A 17889-nucleotide genomic window follows, 5' to 3' on the forward strand; every position below is an offset into this window, starting at 1 on the left:
ATTAATATTGGGGCCGGAATCGATACCCAGAAATAGAATAATCACATGAGAATCACGTCCGTTGATCCTCGTCTGTATGTTACCTGATTTTTCCGTATTTACATCGTCAATTCCAAGTAAATCACTGACGTCCATGTCGAACCGCGTCCGGGAAACTCAAGGAGACTCTGTAAGATACGAGATTCGAATCAATCCCCGTGATTATTCAGCCGTCTGCAGTTTTGTCGTGTGTTCCGTTAACGCATTAAAGTCACGTTACGCCTATCGCCGTATCGTCATCTCCTTTATTACATCACTTTGTTCCCACATCTATATCGGGTAATTCCGTTGTCTCTTTGCCGCGATGTGTCGTCAGATATATTATACGTATTCATCGCTGTGTTTCACCTCGATTGAACGCATCCGACAATTTCCGCAACGCGGACGAATCGAAATGGACAATAATACTCTGTGTGGTATAAAAATTTTGCAAGCTTGTTTCTATGTTTCTTTATTTACCGTTTCAGGATTTCCGCCAGTTTTCTTTTCCTCGTGGAAGAATAGAAGCGACAATTACGAGACCAAGATTCAGCGCTTGCGTTTGAAATTAATAATAACGTTGATTAAACAACAGCTCCTCGCTTCATTTAACAAAAGTACATCAAAAATTTTTTTTTTTAAAACTCGACGTATTCCGTATTTTACCTGATAATAACCGATTTATAAGAACTTTTTTTTATTTCAACACCAAAAGCTCATCGTTTGTCTAATTTTGATGGATAGTTAGTAACTAATTCCATTTGTAAATAAGTTCTTCATGAAACCCCTGAATTCATTTTTGATAACAGTAAACAGTTTTTCTAATAAACCGTGTAACAAATTTTTTTTATCTTTACGTAGTAACTGAAGAAAAAGATTGGTGTTTGATGATCTGGACAGAACTGAATTGTTAAAAAAAAAAAAAAAAATTAATTGCACACGACTGTGATCTCTACAAAATTGTTATGATATTAGGGAATTACTTGTTAAACTTGGCGATTCAAAAATACTTGTATTATGAAAGGATGTTGATTCCATCAAGTTAATTACCTCTTCCAACTTCAATCCCACCTTCGAACTTTCGGCTTACCGTTTGTTGTGTGGTTAACGGTGTTTTTCACTAAACAATAGCGGCCTAAATATTGAAAATAATGATCAGCCAGCGAATAAGCGTTTCTTTTGCTTCAAAAGATGATATACAAAAACTCTCGGTGCAGTTTTTGTGTTAAAACATCGCTAAACCATAAATACGTAGTTGCAGAAGTTAAGCATACATTTTCGATGATAACTATACTCTGTCGATCAGAGAACAGATTCTGAATCAACGAAATTAACCCGCATGATCAATGCATCCCCGAAATTCACGGTTCCGATTAACAAGGATTGCTAATTATCGACGTGCGAAGTATCGTCGCTGTTAGTGCAAAAAAAAAAAAGAAAAGAAAAAAAAATAAAAAAGTGAATCAGCACGTGATTTTCACTATTGTATGCAAATTATTATATCCTTGACCTGAAACTCGCAGACCGAAGCCTCGTCGCACTTGTACGACCATGGCCCTATCGGAAGGTAGGCTTATATGGATCTGGATGGCCGTGTCAAACTCGAATAGTCTCCAAAAACGAATGGTATACTCAACGTGCCTTTTCACGCCCACGGTACGGAACCAACTTTCAATATTAACAATGTATTTAACTTCGGTAATGTGCAGACGAAATGCTATTCACAAATTTGTCTGTTCAAATCTGCAGAGTGTAAGAGAAAATTTTTATTCAACATCGACATAGATAAAGTAGAAAAATGAAAAAATTTATATCGTATAGTATACTCGCTCTATAATTGGAATTTCACAATTTATCTCGACTACTTTTTGGTGTCGACAAACCGTTTCGTGAATAAATTTTATACCACTGAGTTTCAAGTTATGGTTGTCGTGTATATTGAAATTTAAAAAAATTTATTTTTTCAAACAAATTTCCTGCATTTTCTACGAGCAACAAATCAGTCAAGGTCGGTAATTGTTATTATCAGAATACTTAGTTCCCACTATTACGTTTCGTTTTCATTTATCGAGACTCATTACATCGCATTGATCGCATCTAATTACACCAGTCATTATTTTCAGCCAATTTTCATATTCATTTATCTAACTATCGCCACTTCGTTTTCACTCTATTCCGAAATGATTTCAATTCACTTTCGCGAACTTACAATCAGCTTCTGTTGAAGGTGTATACACGAAGTGAAGATTTTTAATGTGAAAAAATCCAAAAAAGTCCCGTGAGTCACGTGGCAAGAACAGGACCAGTTGGTCAACTTGACGATTTCACGTTAATGTAAATCAAATACGAACCAATGCCTTTGGCGGATTCGGTCCCACAGTTTTGTTATTGTGCGTATTTTTCATTAAATCTTAAAATCAGTGATATTAGAGTGATATTCCAGGTAATCGCTTTTAAAATTTTTCCATTGCGGTTTTACCAAAATTACACTCGGACAATCCACTCTGGTATCGCCAAAATATCACTAATATGTTTGTTTTTTTTTTTTTCTTTTTTTTCAATAACAAAATATACCGCATTATTTAATTTCAGTAGATTTCAAGTGTGATTTGAAGATTTTTACCACCTTGTCACGATTTTAATATTATATCATATAGACACGTATGGAATTATATTACCTGAGAACTAGAAGAGAAGTTTTAACACGACATAAAGGTTCGATGAAAATTTTTTCGACAGCTTTTTTTTAAAAAAAAAAAAGCCCTCTCGAAAAATTTCCCCGTACGTAAACATCGCGCATGACCATCTCTTTCTTCGTCCGATTATACGTAACTTCTCGTACAGTCACACATTAAAAACGTTCCTCGTTTTCTCGTACCCATGATGCGATGTTTCTTGGTTCATGTTCCGCAGGGCCAGTACTCCAGACGCCACAACATAACGTCATTCTTCTTGTTGCGCAGGAGCGTCGACGTCATTCACGAAGTGGGAATGCAACCGTGTTGTAGAAAGGCAGAGACAACACGCACTTCTTGGTCATCCTTGGCACGAAACAGGTTATTGTGCAGGATTCTTTATCTACCGGGATGGGTTAATCTCGTCGAATACTTGCATTCTTTCCGGAACTCAGCGGACAGACGTCATCAGCGTCGTTGGATTAACCCTTTGAGTCATAGTGGTAAGTATTCTTACGACCTATTTTACATCCATATTTTGTATACTTGAAGAAATTTTCGACATACATATTTCTTTGCGGTTTTGTGTTATTTCTGACAGTATACTAATAGGTTTTCAATACTCGAGAGTAATTATTGCGATACAATATATAATTATTATTAGAAACAAATTGATTGAAAAATTCAAGATGGCGGATCCAATATGGCGAACGAAAATTTCAAATTCGATCGAATCCGGAGAAAAAACTCTGCCCAGGAGTTTTTGGGGTCGATGATTACAGATCTGAAATCAGATTTTGAAAATACACTATGTCGAATCCAATCAACGACCGTGAAAACCCCTGCATAGAGTTTTTTTTGTTTTACCGGATTCGATCAAATTTGAAATTGTCATCCACCATAATAGATCCACCATCTTGAATTTTTACATCTGATTTCAGATTCGTAATCAGTAATATCAAAAAGCCCAAAATAGAGTTTTTTGACCTGGTTCGTTGGATTGTTAACTTTTAAATCACAAAATGGATTATGAATTCTGTTCAGGTGTTACATCAGGTTTCGTTGTTACGGCAGTTCAAACAGTTTCGAACTAAACCCTGAACTTCGTTAGAGAATTCAGGGCAACCCTGCAGCTGTGTATAAATTACAATCACTTGGCAGGAATGCCGAATTATTTCGTAGATTTGTACGGTAGCGAAGGTCTCCTAACGGTGCACTAGTCTATAAATATGGCGGAACGCATTCAAGGACTATTCCTCGATTTCTCTGTAACAAGTATTTATTATACTTAAGGCGTTTCCGGAAGCTAACGAAATATTCATCTGCAGCAATCGGTTGGTAATGTGATGTGTATATACGATATAATTATGCACAACAGTCTGATTTATCGTAGTTCCTTAGTGTTTAGTGTAAACAGTGCAAGATGACGCGTTCAAATAGAACAGGTGTGTCTAAGTCTATAAAAAATCCTGCATGGTGAATAATGGCGATATCTCAGGCACGCGAATAGTTTATTTTTATTGCCTAAAACGCGGTAGGAAAGAAAAATCTGTAGTGCTTTAATTAATTTAGACGTAAATTTTTCCCGAATTTTTGCAGTTCTACCGGAAATAAAAACGCGAGCAAGAGGAGAGAAGAATTGACGAGGATGATAAAAATAAACCTTACTGAGAGTTGTTGAAATTAAAATTGATGAGGTGTGGAACAGCGCAGATACCAGATTAATCTGGTATAACGATAACACGTAGGCTTCACAGCGCGGTTTGCACTTGTTGAAAATGAAATGAAGGGAAATGATTCTTCCTCATTAGTCAGCTGCGACGGTGTCCGAGGCGACTTGCTGCAGCCTTGGTAAGATTTCACTTTACTTAAGTGCACCGCTTAACTGCACACAACCAGGCTACGGAATCAGGTTACTATTGTTTCCTCCTCGCTCCTGTATCCTGGAGAACAAGAAGAAATTCCTGCGCAAATGTGTAGTATTTCGTCAGAACATGCTTGCGGTTCTTAAAATTTGCATTATCTCCGCGTTGCAGAGAACAGAAGAGTATAATATGAATCTTTTCACAACTTGATCATGCGGTATGGGTAAAAAAAACTTGTTTAATTTCAAAGCATTTAAGCATTGATAAGAATGTACATTCAAAAAAACGTCGATTCTATACAGCGGTGTAAATATACAGGATTCTGCATTACCGATATGAAAGTTGATAAGGACGGAAACTGTCGATAAGTGTGATCTATAATTTGACATGGAAGGCATATATTGTTTGTCGGCAACTTAGGACCCATTTATTTGATATAGTATTTATCGCTGCAAAAACTGCCACGAATTACAAGATATGTTAACCACATACTACCTAACGGGTCACTAGAAGGAACATGTTAATCAGTTTTTAAATTAGTCTGACGCTAGCGGGCGCTGCTAATTCAAAAGAGGTTCAACAGTTTCATGAAATGTTCCTAACCTAACTTTATCTAAACTAACCTCACACGATGAAGTTTTATGAAAGATATCCCACGTAGCAGAGGTTAAATTACGGCAAGCAATAATTTGAAACGACTTGTGGTTCACAATAAGTTAAAGGAGAACGTTTGAACAAAATCGTTAGAATGAGAACAAAAGTTCTGCGATTGTATAAAGACTTGCTCAGGTACGGACAAAACCTGCGATACACCGATCAGGAATTGTTCAAAAATAAAATAAAAGGCAATTTTCGAAGAAGCAAAGATTTGTCGGATGTAAAAGATATCGAATTTCAACTTCAGGTAACTGTTGGGCATGGTTTTAACATTGTAAACTTACATAACGTATGTACGTTCAATATTACAGTTCGTCTTTTTCGTTACAGAAAGGATTTCAGTTGCTGAAGGACAAGAGAGTGATTTAAACCCAATTGAATTCTTTTGCAGAAGCATATTTCTGAAAGCTATGAGATATTTGCAAATCTTGCAGAGTTTAGCTAATAGTAATTTAAAATTATCAGTCTCAGGCACAAACTTTTACAAAAATCACACTCTAGAAAAATGTAGAACAAAAATAGGATTGCCGCAAGTTTCCAGAAACAAGTCGCAGTTATGGTTGACAATTCGCTCAATGTCTATAAAAAGGCATTTGGATTACACCAACGTCCCGAAGATAAACGAAGCTGACATCGAAGTACAATATGTGAGAGGAAGCGGCCCGGGGGGTCAGGCTACTAATAAAACAAACAACGCGGTGCTAATGAAGCACAAACCGACTGGACTAGTAGTCAAGTCTCACCAGTCTAGAAGCGTTTGGGAGAACAAGAAAAACGCTTTGGCACGGTTAACCATGAAGTTGGATACCTTGATAAACGGGGAAAACTCGATAGAGGAACAGAGAAAGGCCATACAAGCCAAGAAATCCACCGAGCAAGCTAGAAGGAAAAGGAAGCGCGACGAATTAAAAGCAGCTTTCAAAGAACGCGAAGGTCTGGACTAGCAATTAACAACAACCACTCATTGAGCAAATTTAATGATCATATTTTCAATAAAAACAATGAGTAGGAAGACTAGAGTTATAATAATTTGTTTAGCAAGTGTAAATTAAACATCAAGATCATAGCTCAATTTCTGGTTTGCCCCGCTTCACGAATTGTGACTTTTTTTAAAATTCATAACAATTCATGATATTATACACAAACGTGGTAAAATAATAGATGTTATGGAAAAAGAAAAAGAAAATGTTTATGCAATTTACTCACGAATTTCCAACTAACTTATACCAGTGATCGTGCAATTTGAACTAATGCCGTTGTAAGCAAAGTGTAGGAGAACCTGAAATAAAAAAATAATTTAGTATCGAAAAGAGTAAAAACTAATTTCATATGCTTTACTTACCCTGTTTATATGTATAATACTAAACATGTAGATATTGAGATATTTAAAACACAACTAAAACATTACGAAATACAAGAATAATTTTAAAAAACTATGTCTCATTTTTAGCTCAAAAGCAGTGATGAAGTAGCGTAACAACAGTTACAAAAAATAATACATTATCGACAAGTGTAATTTCAATAATTCACTATAAAATTAGCATAATCATGGTAAAGCTGAAACTTTGATTAGTTTTCAGAGCAGCCATAAAAGGTAAGCTTGACATTTCTCCAAATTTCCAGCTTTTATGGCAGGGTTGATTATTCAGCTTTAAAAGATTATTTCGTGATTTTTGACATTAATAGGATATCGTCAAATTTTTTAATTTTACTGCTAAAACACAGACGTTACATAATATTATCTGTTCGCAAATATTCTAAGAATTTTGAAAGAACAAAAAGCGATATCACTTTTACATTAAGTTCAGTGGAAAGCCTGTGCTGTGATGGCGCAATGCTTATTTGAATGCGAATAAAAATTAATAAGTTCCATTTCAATTTCTTTATTTATATGGCACGGAAGTGGCAATTTTATGAGCGCATTGTTTAATATGCGTTTCCTGGACTATAGTAATGTTAAACTGGGTGAAATTTGACTGATACTAAGCCAAAGAGAATTCTATTTTTAAAAAAATCACAAGATCGTACGTTCATTACGTCTAGTACTAAGTTTAAAGACTAATGGAAGCCCTTCTTGAAACAGATTTATATAAGAGTAAAAACGAAAAAGAATTATATGTAAGAGATTGAAGGACGTTATAATTACAAGACAGTCTTCTGTATGGAAAATTCGTAAGTTTTAATAATCGTAACCCTTTTGGAATTCACGCAAGAATTACAACGTTTTTTCAAATTTGAAATCAACAAGATTTTTTTTTGTAGGGGATACTTTCTCATCAGAGTTTAAAATATATAATATTACAATGTTATTGGTATGCAGAATAACGGAAAATGGTTATACTATTATAAAGCTATGCATGGAGTCTTGTGTGCTCTGAAGAAATATTTCGCTAGTTATATCCATAAATGATTATGACTATATCTCGGTATGTATGTATTAATGTATGTATGTATATGGTTCAATTATTATACCTTTGTAATGTTAAATCAAAACTTAAAAACGAAGACTCAGCATTTTAATGAGAATGGCAGACTTTTTTTTAAATTAACCAAAAATACGGTTGTTTAGAGGGTATGTAGTAAACTATAAAAAATATCTTACTACAAAACGAATGATTTTCTTAGAGTACACCAAGACGACATTTAAAGAATGTACAACACAGCGGCTCTTGGCAGCTAAGTCACCAGAAAACGACGGTAATCATTATAATAATATTTCAATAATACATTAATATTAATCATAATAATAATTATACATACTTATAATATTACTAAATATCTACTTCATTAGCTGTGTTAAATACTACACTAAATACACAAGTACCTTCTTTTATACACGCAATGCACCGCTCGCATTAAATATTCAAACTTCGATAGCGCTTTCGAAATTTATATATTTAATACTAGCTGCAAAATTTATCAAAGTTTTTCAACTGTCCTTTATCCACCGACAAAATTTTCCTCTAGTATTTCTATACCATTTTGGTGGCTGAATATTAGATCTAGGTGAAGCGGAACTTCTTAACCTTCGGTTGCTCGCAACTGTTACCGATAAAACACCATTGTCCATATCAACCTGATCATCGATTTTTGTCATCCTAACAACAGGTTGGAATTCTATACTCGATCGCCGATTCTCCAACTCCACTGAAGACACAACAGGGCTAACTCTTTGCGATACTGAAAATGTGAATTCAATGTCGGAATCTCGTGCTTCAGAGGATAACGTCTGTCTCCGTTGACGTTTTCTGGAATTCTGTTGTTTTTTAGACGTGATATTCAGATTAGTATCTTTTTTACACGAATTCTCGTCCTCAAAACCAGAATGGTGGATCTCCGAAGAGCTTGTTTCCTCTCGTTGTCTTTTCGTAGGTACAGAATTTGTGTTTGACTGTTTTTGGAGCACGGCAATTGACGTGGTTCCTTTGGAGTCTAGAATTTCCAAACTCTCTTCTTTGTGTTTCGTCTCAGAACTATGCGTATCGCTGGACATATCTTTAGACACCCTTTGCCTTTTCGACAACGTATTGTTGATTTGTGGCATTCTCGATCCTATCACCAAATTAGTATCTTTTCGACAAGAACTACTAAAACGGTTTTCCTCCTCAATGTCGGAATTACACGTTACTGGATACACATCTTCGTTTTGATGTCGTTTGGAAACATTGTTGGAGTTGGACTGTTTTCTCGACTCTCCAACAGGATGACAATCGTTTCTGTACACCTCATCGTGAACTTCATTCTCAATGCTAGCCTCTTGAAATTCAGATGTAGATGTACTTCTACGCTGAACTTTGCGTGACATGGAGTTTGAGTGAGGATGTCTTTTGGAGACGTTAGTTTGTCCTGTAGTACACTTGTGGGAATTTTCATGACTTTCCAGATCTTTATCAGGTAAGTCTCTGTTTGATTTTGAAACATTTGCATCGTTGTTATCCGAATTTCGATCACTTTTCGTTAAATCATCAAAGTTTTCGAAATTTTTTGGCAAACATTTCCCCACATCCTCTCTACTCCTATGCCTCTTAAATGAGTTTTCATCTTTCGAATAACTGTAAGATATGCTCGAAGCACAAGTATCTGTACTTTTTCTACTACCCTGTATTCGATCCATCAAATCGTTGGCAGTTTCATTCTCACCCACAACTTCGGGATGGATTCGACAATCACCATTAGATTCTGCTAATCTGGGATCTGAATCGCTACGTAATCTGTTCGAGTCGACGTCTTCGTTCAATGTTTCTGACAACCTGTTGTCTGTCTTCTGTTCAGGTACATTTTCCAACTCACAATCTACATCGATCGATTGTTTAACTTGTAATTTTTTCCTCATTTTAATACCAGGCCAACCAGTTCTATTTTTTCTACGTTTTCTCCTTTTCATAGGTGACTCAATATTTGTCGTTTCCCCACATTCTGAACTGGCACAAGACGAATTTTCCAAGCAATTAACATCTTGGCAATTGTCAAGTAACTCCAATAGATTTGGTGGGGGACCTTTTGGTATTTGGGGGTGCACCATATTCAATTCAATTGAAGTGCTCAATTCAGTATCAAACGAGTCTTCAAGACCGATGAAATGCTTTCCGCAAAGCATGTCGTCTATGTTTTTTGCAATCTGTTTAAGGTCCTCATCAATTTCAGACTTCACATCAGATTTTGCCTCTGATTTAGGGGTGTTTGTTCGCGACCTGTTCGAACGTGTTTCTTCTTCAATAATACTTAAACTCGGTGGTTGAAATTGCTCTCTTTTCCTAATAATGGTTGACATAATGGCCAAAGTCGATGCATGACATCGTGGACTTTTCCTAGGTGATCTACTAACACTGCTACCCCCTCTGCCACGACCCCTCCTCCGATTATTTTCAGATTTGTTGAAACCTCTCATCAATGTTTCATGAAAATTCTCAATCTCATATGGTAATAAGAACGGCTTCTGGCTATCGCCTTCACTGAAACAATGCCAGAATTCAGCCCCCTCATCTTGACGTTGGTAGGTTTGATACCACGGCTCGGATTTTGGTACAGCTTCAAACGAAAATTGAAGCTTCTCCACTTCCGGTGAAGGCTTAGATGAAAAAGTAGGTTCGGTAGCTTCCGCTGTTGTCGTATTTGCTGCATCTAATTTATTATTTTCCTCGAAATCTGGCACTGCTCCAGATTCTTTCACACCTGTTGTTGGCGCTTGATACCTCAACCTGCTGCCGGGTGTTTGGAATTTGTAGTAATCTTCATTGTCTTTTATGAAGGCTTCTGCCTGCGTACGTCTCCTTTTTCTTGCTCGTCCTAAAGACACCGAGTCTTGGGAATCTTCTTCTATCGTGTCGTCACACACTGAAGAACTACAGTTCACCATAGAATTTAAAGTAAAGGAATTTGACGTCAAGTCACGTTCGCTTTCTGTATCATTCGGCAAAGTGCTACTTTGCTGATCGCTTTCACTGCAGTCACTAGATTCATCGCGTTTTGGTTCACCAAACATGAAAGACTCAGCTTCGTCGCTAAGCAAGGAAAGTTCCGACTTTCTGACACGTTTAAAACGAACAACAACAGGTTTTTCGCTTGAAGGAGTGTCATATTTCTTCAAATCTTCAGCAACCTCCTTTAAAGGTATTACTCCTGGCGAATTTGGAATCGTACTAGATCTCAATTTATTTCCTAGAACTTCCACCTTATAATACGCCCGATTATCTTCAATCAATCGTTCCTCGACAGAGAGTCGATTACGGCCTCTAGACAATCGACCTCCTCTTCTACTAGGCTTAACAATCCTTGTATTTTCCTCCTTAAGATCTTTCTCCACCAAACTCAGAGCTTTGGAATCCTTAACATCATTTTGTACATTCGGAGTATCATTCGAGCTGCCGTTGAGTCTGTTAATGTCATTATGACACTTTGCAGATGTTACCGAATTCTTGTAGGATTTTGAACACCGGTGAATACTGTCTGTAGTCTCTTTAGAATAAATATTTTTATTAGCTTTCAAATGTTTATCTTCAATCTTGGCATCTTGTCCATTAACACGAACTTCTAGCTTCGTTGAATCAACAACCCCACCTTCTTCAGGAATCCGGCTGTCTTCTGTGTTTGTGAATCTTTTCTTCCTATCGGGTACCTCACAATCCGCCAAACAGTTCAGCTCATAAACGTGATTTAGTTCGCACTTTATTTCCTTAAAACTTAAATTTTGTTCGTTGTCTGTTTGTTCACCATTTGTATTTTGACTCTCCTGTTTCACCTTACTATCGACATCATTACCATCATCAATAGAACCTGTTTTGTTATACTCCCGACTTTTATTTACTTTAAAAGAATCTTCATTGACACATTTATCATCCGGATCATCTTCCTCGATCCAAATGGTACCTTTCGCACGCTTTTTTATAGTGAAACCCTCAAACTTGTCATAAAACTTATCACTCTTATCCACCTCATGCCACGGGCTACCTTTCGATCGTAACAAATGTCCACTTTCATGCTTAGCTCGAGTTCTCAGATTGTGGGATGGATTCAATTTTAAATCAAGACTTCTTCGCGCACCATTGCATTGCACCATATCGATATTGCTAGCGTTGTAACTATCCAATTCAGGCTTCGATGACTTGTCCACCTTTTCTTCTGGTAACACGACGCTCCGAAGGCTGCGGCTGACGTTTGGAAACAAGCTGCAATCCTTGCTGTAGTGGAAATTGACAAAATATAAACTTTCTTTCATCCTTCATAGCAATTAGAGATGATGGCTATCATTATCATCTTAAAGTTTGCAAAATATACCGTTGTTGTCATTGAGAATTGAGTTCTTTTTATTGCAGTGGTATTCTTCGGAAATTTGTAATGGCTGTTCCAATACTTGATTGTGAAGACAGTTCTCCAATACTGTGATTGAGATTCAAAGTTGAACAAGATAATAATGTGAGTGTAAGGTTTTTCATACAGAATACCGCAAAGTTGACCTAGGAGCTTTCTACAAATTCAAATAAAAATAACTTTCAACAAACTTGTGTGCATCTCAGCGCATTTAACGCTTTAAAACTCATTGTCAAGCGTCAACAAGACTGGTTTGTCAATATTTAATATTTAGAAGAAATACTCACCCAATGTCTTTCGATCTGTTGAATTTTAGAAAGGCTTCAACACTGGCTCCAGCATTAATCAAGGTATCCAAAGATAAGAAATTGTCGTCATTTCGAACAAAGTTTAGATGCTGATCACTGCGCACATGCTTCTTTAAATCTCTATAGTCGATCCGACATATTTCACAGTAGCCAGCAACTAATTGTTCCGTTCTCCGAGTCCGTGTTGCCCCACCACGAGGCCTACGAGTCATGTCCTTATCCTATAACATTAAAAATTGAAAATATAAGATATCCAATAAAGTGGAATGGTTAGCAGAACACTACAATCTGTTTGGTTATCCCTTCTTTATAGAAATAGATGTAAAAAGCGTTTGATTCCATACACCGAGTACTTTTTAGGTATATCATAATTCTAATTAAAGAATGAAAATCAACAGACTGAAAGATCTAGCCTTTTTAGCTCTGTTCTTAAAGTAAAGTACTGCTTTATATAGGGTCACGATGAAATAACATTACATAACTCGTATTATGAGCCTGAAATGCTTAGCTATACTTTTTCTCTAGAGGTTCTTCCTCTTTTCACAAACAATATAAGTCTACTTTTCTTCAGTAATGAAGACAATTTTTAGTTAATCTTGTACTCACTTTATCTTGCTGATTGAGAATTGAGACCTTTTTGTTTTCCTTAATATCTTTGCTGCTTACTGTAATCTCTTTCTTCTCACGCTGTTTAGTGTCAAACGGACAAGTACCGGGTTCACCTTCGAAATTCAGCTGTGGCCAAGCGGGTAATTCCAAAAATATAGGTTTAGTGTCCCTGTAATACAGATGGAATATTAATTAGAAGGATATCAAAAACATACTTTCGTATATTAGATTTTAGCCAACTGAGATTCATTTGGAATCGATTACAAATTGATATTTCAACAATTATTCGTTGTTGCAATAAAAAAAAATTTTAGTCGAGAGGTAATGCCAGTGATTGTCCTTATGTAGTGAAATAAATTATTACCTTTGGAAGGATTCAAACTTTATATAAGGTGCCTTCAATTGCTTGACTTTTGTATCCTTGTTTACGCTAAGTTGGTGAATCTGTTTCAAGTTACATGTGCCTTTAAGAGATACATAGATCTTGTCCAACCAGATCTGCAATTTACTTGTCGGCCAAATTGGGATTCCCCAGTTCTGAGCGTTCTTCAACGGGTCCACGGAATACTGTTGTGGTTGCGTCAAGGCACGCTCCAACATTGCATCCGCTCGAGATTTCTATTGAACATGAATTAAATTCCTGTACTAGTGTAAAAGCAGAATTAACATCATCTCACTCACTCAATACCATTTCGTTTCAATAATGGACTAAACTATTACAAGATAATCGTTACCAGATTCTGAATGGTATAATTGTTTCCACGACTGAGACAAAATATCTAATTGCTTTGTGTTTTATAAAGTACAACTGGTCACAGATGAATAGCACTCCTTGCGCTAAAGTAATATAGAGTGAGCAATACAACAGTAAATATACAATAAAATAGCATATGTAATCAGACATCTAGAAATACAAAAAAGTATGCAATGATAACTCGCTGCAAATTGTTTTGATACAATTCAGTGATTGAAATATTTTAAGTGGCATAGTTCGATAAACGCAATTTTCTAGTCCGTTAAGTGACATGAATTAAAATCCACAATCTTAAAGACCATAATGATTTATTAATTGAAAATACACTTAATCAAAGTGTTGTGCAAAGTACATCATTTATTAAAATTTCTAAAACCGTGTCGATGCTCAAAGAAAAATGTATTCATAATTTGTAGAAAAAATATTATAATATTATTGGAAAAATTCAAGCTCAATACAATTCATTGCATACAAATTTATACTTCATAAAATGAGAAATTCAGCGTCAGCTGGCCTGCGATGGCAACTTTGATTGAGACTAAGCGTCATGTTTAGTTGAGACATAACAAAATTTTTATATACATTATTGCAGACAATTTTATGGTATCTAATTTTTCCTATATTATTATTTCCAGCACCAAAAGTAAATAATTGTACTTTTTAAATACTTTATGACAAAGGAGATATTGCTGGAATAAATGTTTATATCATATGATCTGGGACAATTGAGTAGTAATGGTCAAGTTCTTAAAAAATAACTTGACAATACACTATATAGGATTAAAAAAAAAAGCCAACTTAATAATTTCCAACGATTTCACTGCAAGACTTGCGGAATAAGCTGGTTTTTTTTTATGCCAATGCATGTCATCTGCAGCAAGTGTTGTCTAACTATGCTATCTTACTGCACAAACTTACAGGTCTTGAGGCGATGCCCCGTAAATTAGTTGAATTAGCAAGTGGAGATTCAGCAGCTGGCGACGGAGTTGGGGGAGTTGGTGTCGGTGTTGGGAGTTCTACGCTCCGCAGCGAGGGGAGACCCCCGCTCCCTCCGCTGACCCAGCCCCATTTAACTTTATCGCCGCTTGTCTGTCCCGATTTGTCTACTCGATCGCTAACTACAAGTGTGACACTCCGTCCGAAAAACAATTCAATTCTCTGTAACAAAACAAGATAAAATGATTAGAAACAATAGCAAAGGGTTTGGCATACATTTTAAAATACAATTAATAAAAAAGAATTATATGTATACATGGGACACCGTATGATCTATTCTACCAACGCATGTACGATTGTTGGTAATGTGTTTGACTTGGGAGACGTTTATTTGTTGTTTTGCTTCAAGTAGTGTTGATAATAATTAACAAGGTACAGGTGCTGACAAAGCATAAACAGAAAGTGAAATAGAAAAACTGCCAAAACTTGAATGTCAGCAGGATTACTGATGTCTTATACGTAAATAATATGACCATACATTGAAATGAATTGCAAAATGCAACTCTGTTTATAATTATCACCTGCTATAAAGGAGTAAGATAATGAGTTGTGTTTGATGATGTTGTAAAGTTAGTAGTATTGAAGAATTGTATGTGGATTTAAGATAATTCTTTTTGTATAGTAAGGATATATCATTTTGGACATTCCCAATATAATGGACAGGAAGGTAAATACGAGAGAATTCAGAAAAAGAGCGAAAACGGAGAAGAGAAGAGAGGCGAAGAGAATAGAAATAAAGTAAACACATTCCTGGTTGGACAACAATGAGAGCTCTACCATTGTTGAAAGGAATTTAAAATCTCGTCCGGCGATAAATACAAGGGATATTGTACATGCGTATGAGGTGATTAAATATTGAATAAGAAATGCGAAGCCCTGACAAGGCTTGAAAGCGTCTAAAATTAGAATAAGGGAGTTATAAACTCCGTAACACACTTACAAGAGGCAGAGTCACTGGCCCTAGCGGCCTGCTGCTGTCAAGCAATCCCCCGAAACACTAACATTTTCACAAACACTCATGAGTAAGAATATATCACGTTAGAAGGAATTGCGGTTCGCAAATTAAGGGCAAATCGCATCAGCAGTGTTGTTTCGTTTAAAATGCGACGCGAAACACGATGGTAATTTTGTTCGAACGATAAAAATCGAGGGAATAAAGCGGAGACTCGGGATCGCGGATCCAAACCTGTCAGGCACAAAATGGCCAATCGTCGTTAACAGCTTGCCGCTAGTGCCTAGAGGCGGCGCTTTGCGCCCTATATTCGCATACTAGACTCTGTAAATGTTTACGAAAAAAATATCAAACGAATTTCAGGGTTCGGATAACTATCGTAGCATTATTTTCCTTGCACATTTTAATATCAAACTTTTGAAAAGGATCGCGACACTTTAAAACTTCCGAAAACAGCCTCAAGATGGCGCTCGGCGTTCTATATTTTTCACCTATAGACACACCGTTTTTCGGTTGGCTTGTGTTGTGGTTTTTTTTTTTCTATACTCTTCTCTCACTCTGTTTTGTTTCACGTTTCAAACGTCTGTAAACATTCGAAATTCAATTTACGAATCGTTCGATATTTCCTGTAGCTCGTAGCGTCCTTCAAGATCCTGTAAAAAGACCCCCCGGCTTTTAGAGACGCGGAATTTAGGGCGGAGCCCCGCGCAGCTTGGTAACAACTCAACCAGCCAACAGCTTATGCAGCGAGAAACGAGAACCGGCCGCGATACAGTGCGTACGTAAAAACTATAGAGAAATAACAAGCGCGGAAGGGAATTTTGAATGGAGGTATACAAACTCGAACTCTAGCTCGTGGAGAATCGCCGGGGGTCGGATTTCCATTTTTCTACGACACAAATAGTATCGAAATATTGAAATCCTGTAAGCAGACGATGGCTGCACAATATAATCAAGTCAAACGACCGGAAGTTATGCCGAAGGAACTATGGTTCGTTCGTTGAGAAATGGCGGGAAGAACTGACAATGAGAGGTTGCCTGGGAATGTGTTAAAATAATAAAACAGATGGAAAGCTTCTTGCGGAATTCTATGAACGGTGCATTTAATAAATGAGCAGGAGATGCGGAATAGTTGGTTTCAGAGGATGCTTTGCTGAACATAAAACTCGTACTCACCCCACCAAGATCCTTTATTTTAGCTTCTAGTTTATTTGACAGGACATGATTTTTTATATCCAAATAGAAGGTATTTTTCTCCAACGGTTTGGGTCCTTTTTGAATACGAACATCTATAAAAAGAACGATATATTCACAAACATACTGAAATCTAGATGCTGCTGTCCGGCGAGTCCGGTTTCAGTTGCACGTAAACGCAAAATCTTTTCATTTATATAACCTACAACTTGATATTTTATCGAATAAGCACCAACGTCGAATGCAAAGACGATGTATAAACTGTCGTAGGCAGTCAGTGATATAAATAAATATGTATTGTTTCAAGAATTCGATAGTTATTGAATGAATTTATTACGCAAATACCGTGTGTATACATTGTTTTATCATATACAGCAAGACAGATTCCGAATCGAATAATACAAAGGGAAAAGGAGAGAGATGAACGCTTGTTTACACGGAATTGAATATTACATCGAGCGTATACTTTACTTATGTATTATTATAATTTACGCAACGTGTTTATTATGCTTTGTTTATTCAACGTACGGGAACGTCTATCCGTCTCCCTCGACCTGTTTTCTTGTGGCTGCTGCTGCTGCTGCTGCTGCTGCTGCTGGGCCTTGGACGGCGATACCATTCCTATGCGATCCCCCGCGCTACCCGCGACACGAATATTTCCTTCTCGCTAAACGTTTTTACCGTGAAAACACTTCCCATTCTCACTGTGATCTCACATATCACTATCCGAATTTACGGGGCGGACGGGCATTACTTCATTGATAAACCAACGTTAATGTGACTTTTACTGGACGATTATTCAATGCATATTTTTCGCAGTACCGTAGATGAAAGTTTTCCTTCGCAACAGCTTGCTGCCTACTCTCGGTCTCAAAAACATTCGCCTTCTTAGAAACGGTCCTGATAACCTGAAAACAACATATAACCCTAGCTAGGGATTTCAGCATTGCCAACGAGGACTTGACTGGTAAGGTTTCTCTCTGACTGGTATATTTTCTAGCTTCAAGTTTTTCTATTCTTATTTTTCACTACGATTCAGCCAATTATAATCAAT

General features: G+C 36.7%; 3 protein-coding genes across 4 annotated transcripts; 2 read left to right on the forward strand and 1 right to left on the reverse strand.

Annotated features, from left to right (window-relative positions):
* The first annotated feature begins 4560 nt into the window (after positions 1-4560).
* Positions 4561-5618, forward strand: LOC107225466 (MIEF1 upstream open reading frame protein). The gene is made up of 2 exons (XM_015665950.2): positions 4561-5462; positions 5546-5618. The coding sequence occupies exons 1-2, from the start codon at positions 5307-5309 to the stop codon at positions 5582-5584; spliced, it is 195 nt and encodes a 64-aa protein (XP_015521436.2). The 5' UTR covers positions 4561-5306; the 3' UTR covers positions 5585-5618.
* Positions 5619-5790: 172 nt separating this feature from the next.
* LOC107225464 (mitochondrial translation release factor in rescue) lies at positions 5791-6159 on the forward strand. Its single transcript, XM_015665948.2, has one exon. The coding sequence runs from the start codon at positions 5791-5793 to the stop codon at positions 6157-6159; it is 369 nt and encodes a 122-aa protein (XP_015521434.2).
* Positions 6160-7370: 1211 nt separating this feature from the next.
* Positions 7371-17707, reverse strand: LOC107225471. 2 transcript variants are annotated; one of them, XM_015665954.2, is made up of 7 exons: positions 17364-17707; positions 16818-16930; positions 14612-14851; positions 13304-13557; positions 12937-13108; positions 12310-12551; positions 7371-11892 (listed from the first exon to the last, which is right to left on the reverse strand). In XM_015665954.2, the coding sequence occupies exons 1-7, from the start codon at positions 17452-17454 to the stop codon at positions 8145-8147; spliced, it is 4860 nt and encodes a 1619-aa protein (XP_015521440.2). In that variant the 5' UTR covers positions 17455-17707; the 3' UTR covers positions 7371-8144. The 2 variants fall into 2 exon arrangements, with proteins under 2 accessions (XP_015521440.2, XP_046587221.1); XM_046731265.1 differs by lacking the exons at positions 16818-16930; positions 17364-17707 and adding an exon at positions 15630-16373.
* Positions 17708-17889: the final 182 nt, after the last annotated feature.

Source organism: Neodiprion lecontei, chromosome 2, assembly GCF_021901455.1.
Source record: "Neodiprion lecontei isolate iyNeoLeco1 chromosome 2, iyNeoLeco1.1, whole genome shotgun sequence".
NCBI classification, from domain to species: Eukaryota; Metazoa; Arthropoda; class Insecta; order Hymenoptera; family Diprionidae; genus Neodiprion; species Neodiprion lecontei.

What these genes read in the sequence shown, in the direction of transcription:
- LOC107225471 (XM_015665954.2), bottom strand. Translation starts at nt 17,454, where the DNA reads ATGGTATCGCCGTCCAAGGCCCAGCAGCAGCAGCAGCAGCAGCAGCAG. An exon ending in GGAGACGGATAGACGTTCCC is followed by an intron (nt 16,931 to 17,363) that starts GTACGTTGAATA and finishes TTCTTTTTATAG; the next exon opens with ATGTTCGTATTCAAAAAGGA. An exon ending in AAGTTTGAATCCTTCCAAAG is followed by an intron (nt 13,109 to 13,303) that starts GTAATAATTTAT and finishes TCTGTATTACAG; the next exon opens with GGACACTAAACCTATATTTT.
- LOC107225464 (XM_015665948.2), top strand. Translation starts at nt 5,791, where the DNA reads ATGTCTATAAAAAGGCATTTGGATTACACCAACGTCCCGAAGATAAAC.
- LOC107225466 (XM_015665950.2), top strand. Translation starts at nt 5,307, where the DNA reads ATGAGAACAAAAGTTCTGCGATTGTATAAAGACTTGCTCAGGTACGGA. An exon ending in ATATCGAATTTCAACTTCAG is followed by an intron (nt 5,463 to 5,545) that starts GTAACTGTTGGG and finishes TTTTCGTTACAG; the next exon opens with AAAGGATTTCAGTTGCTGAA.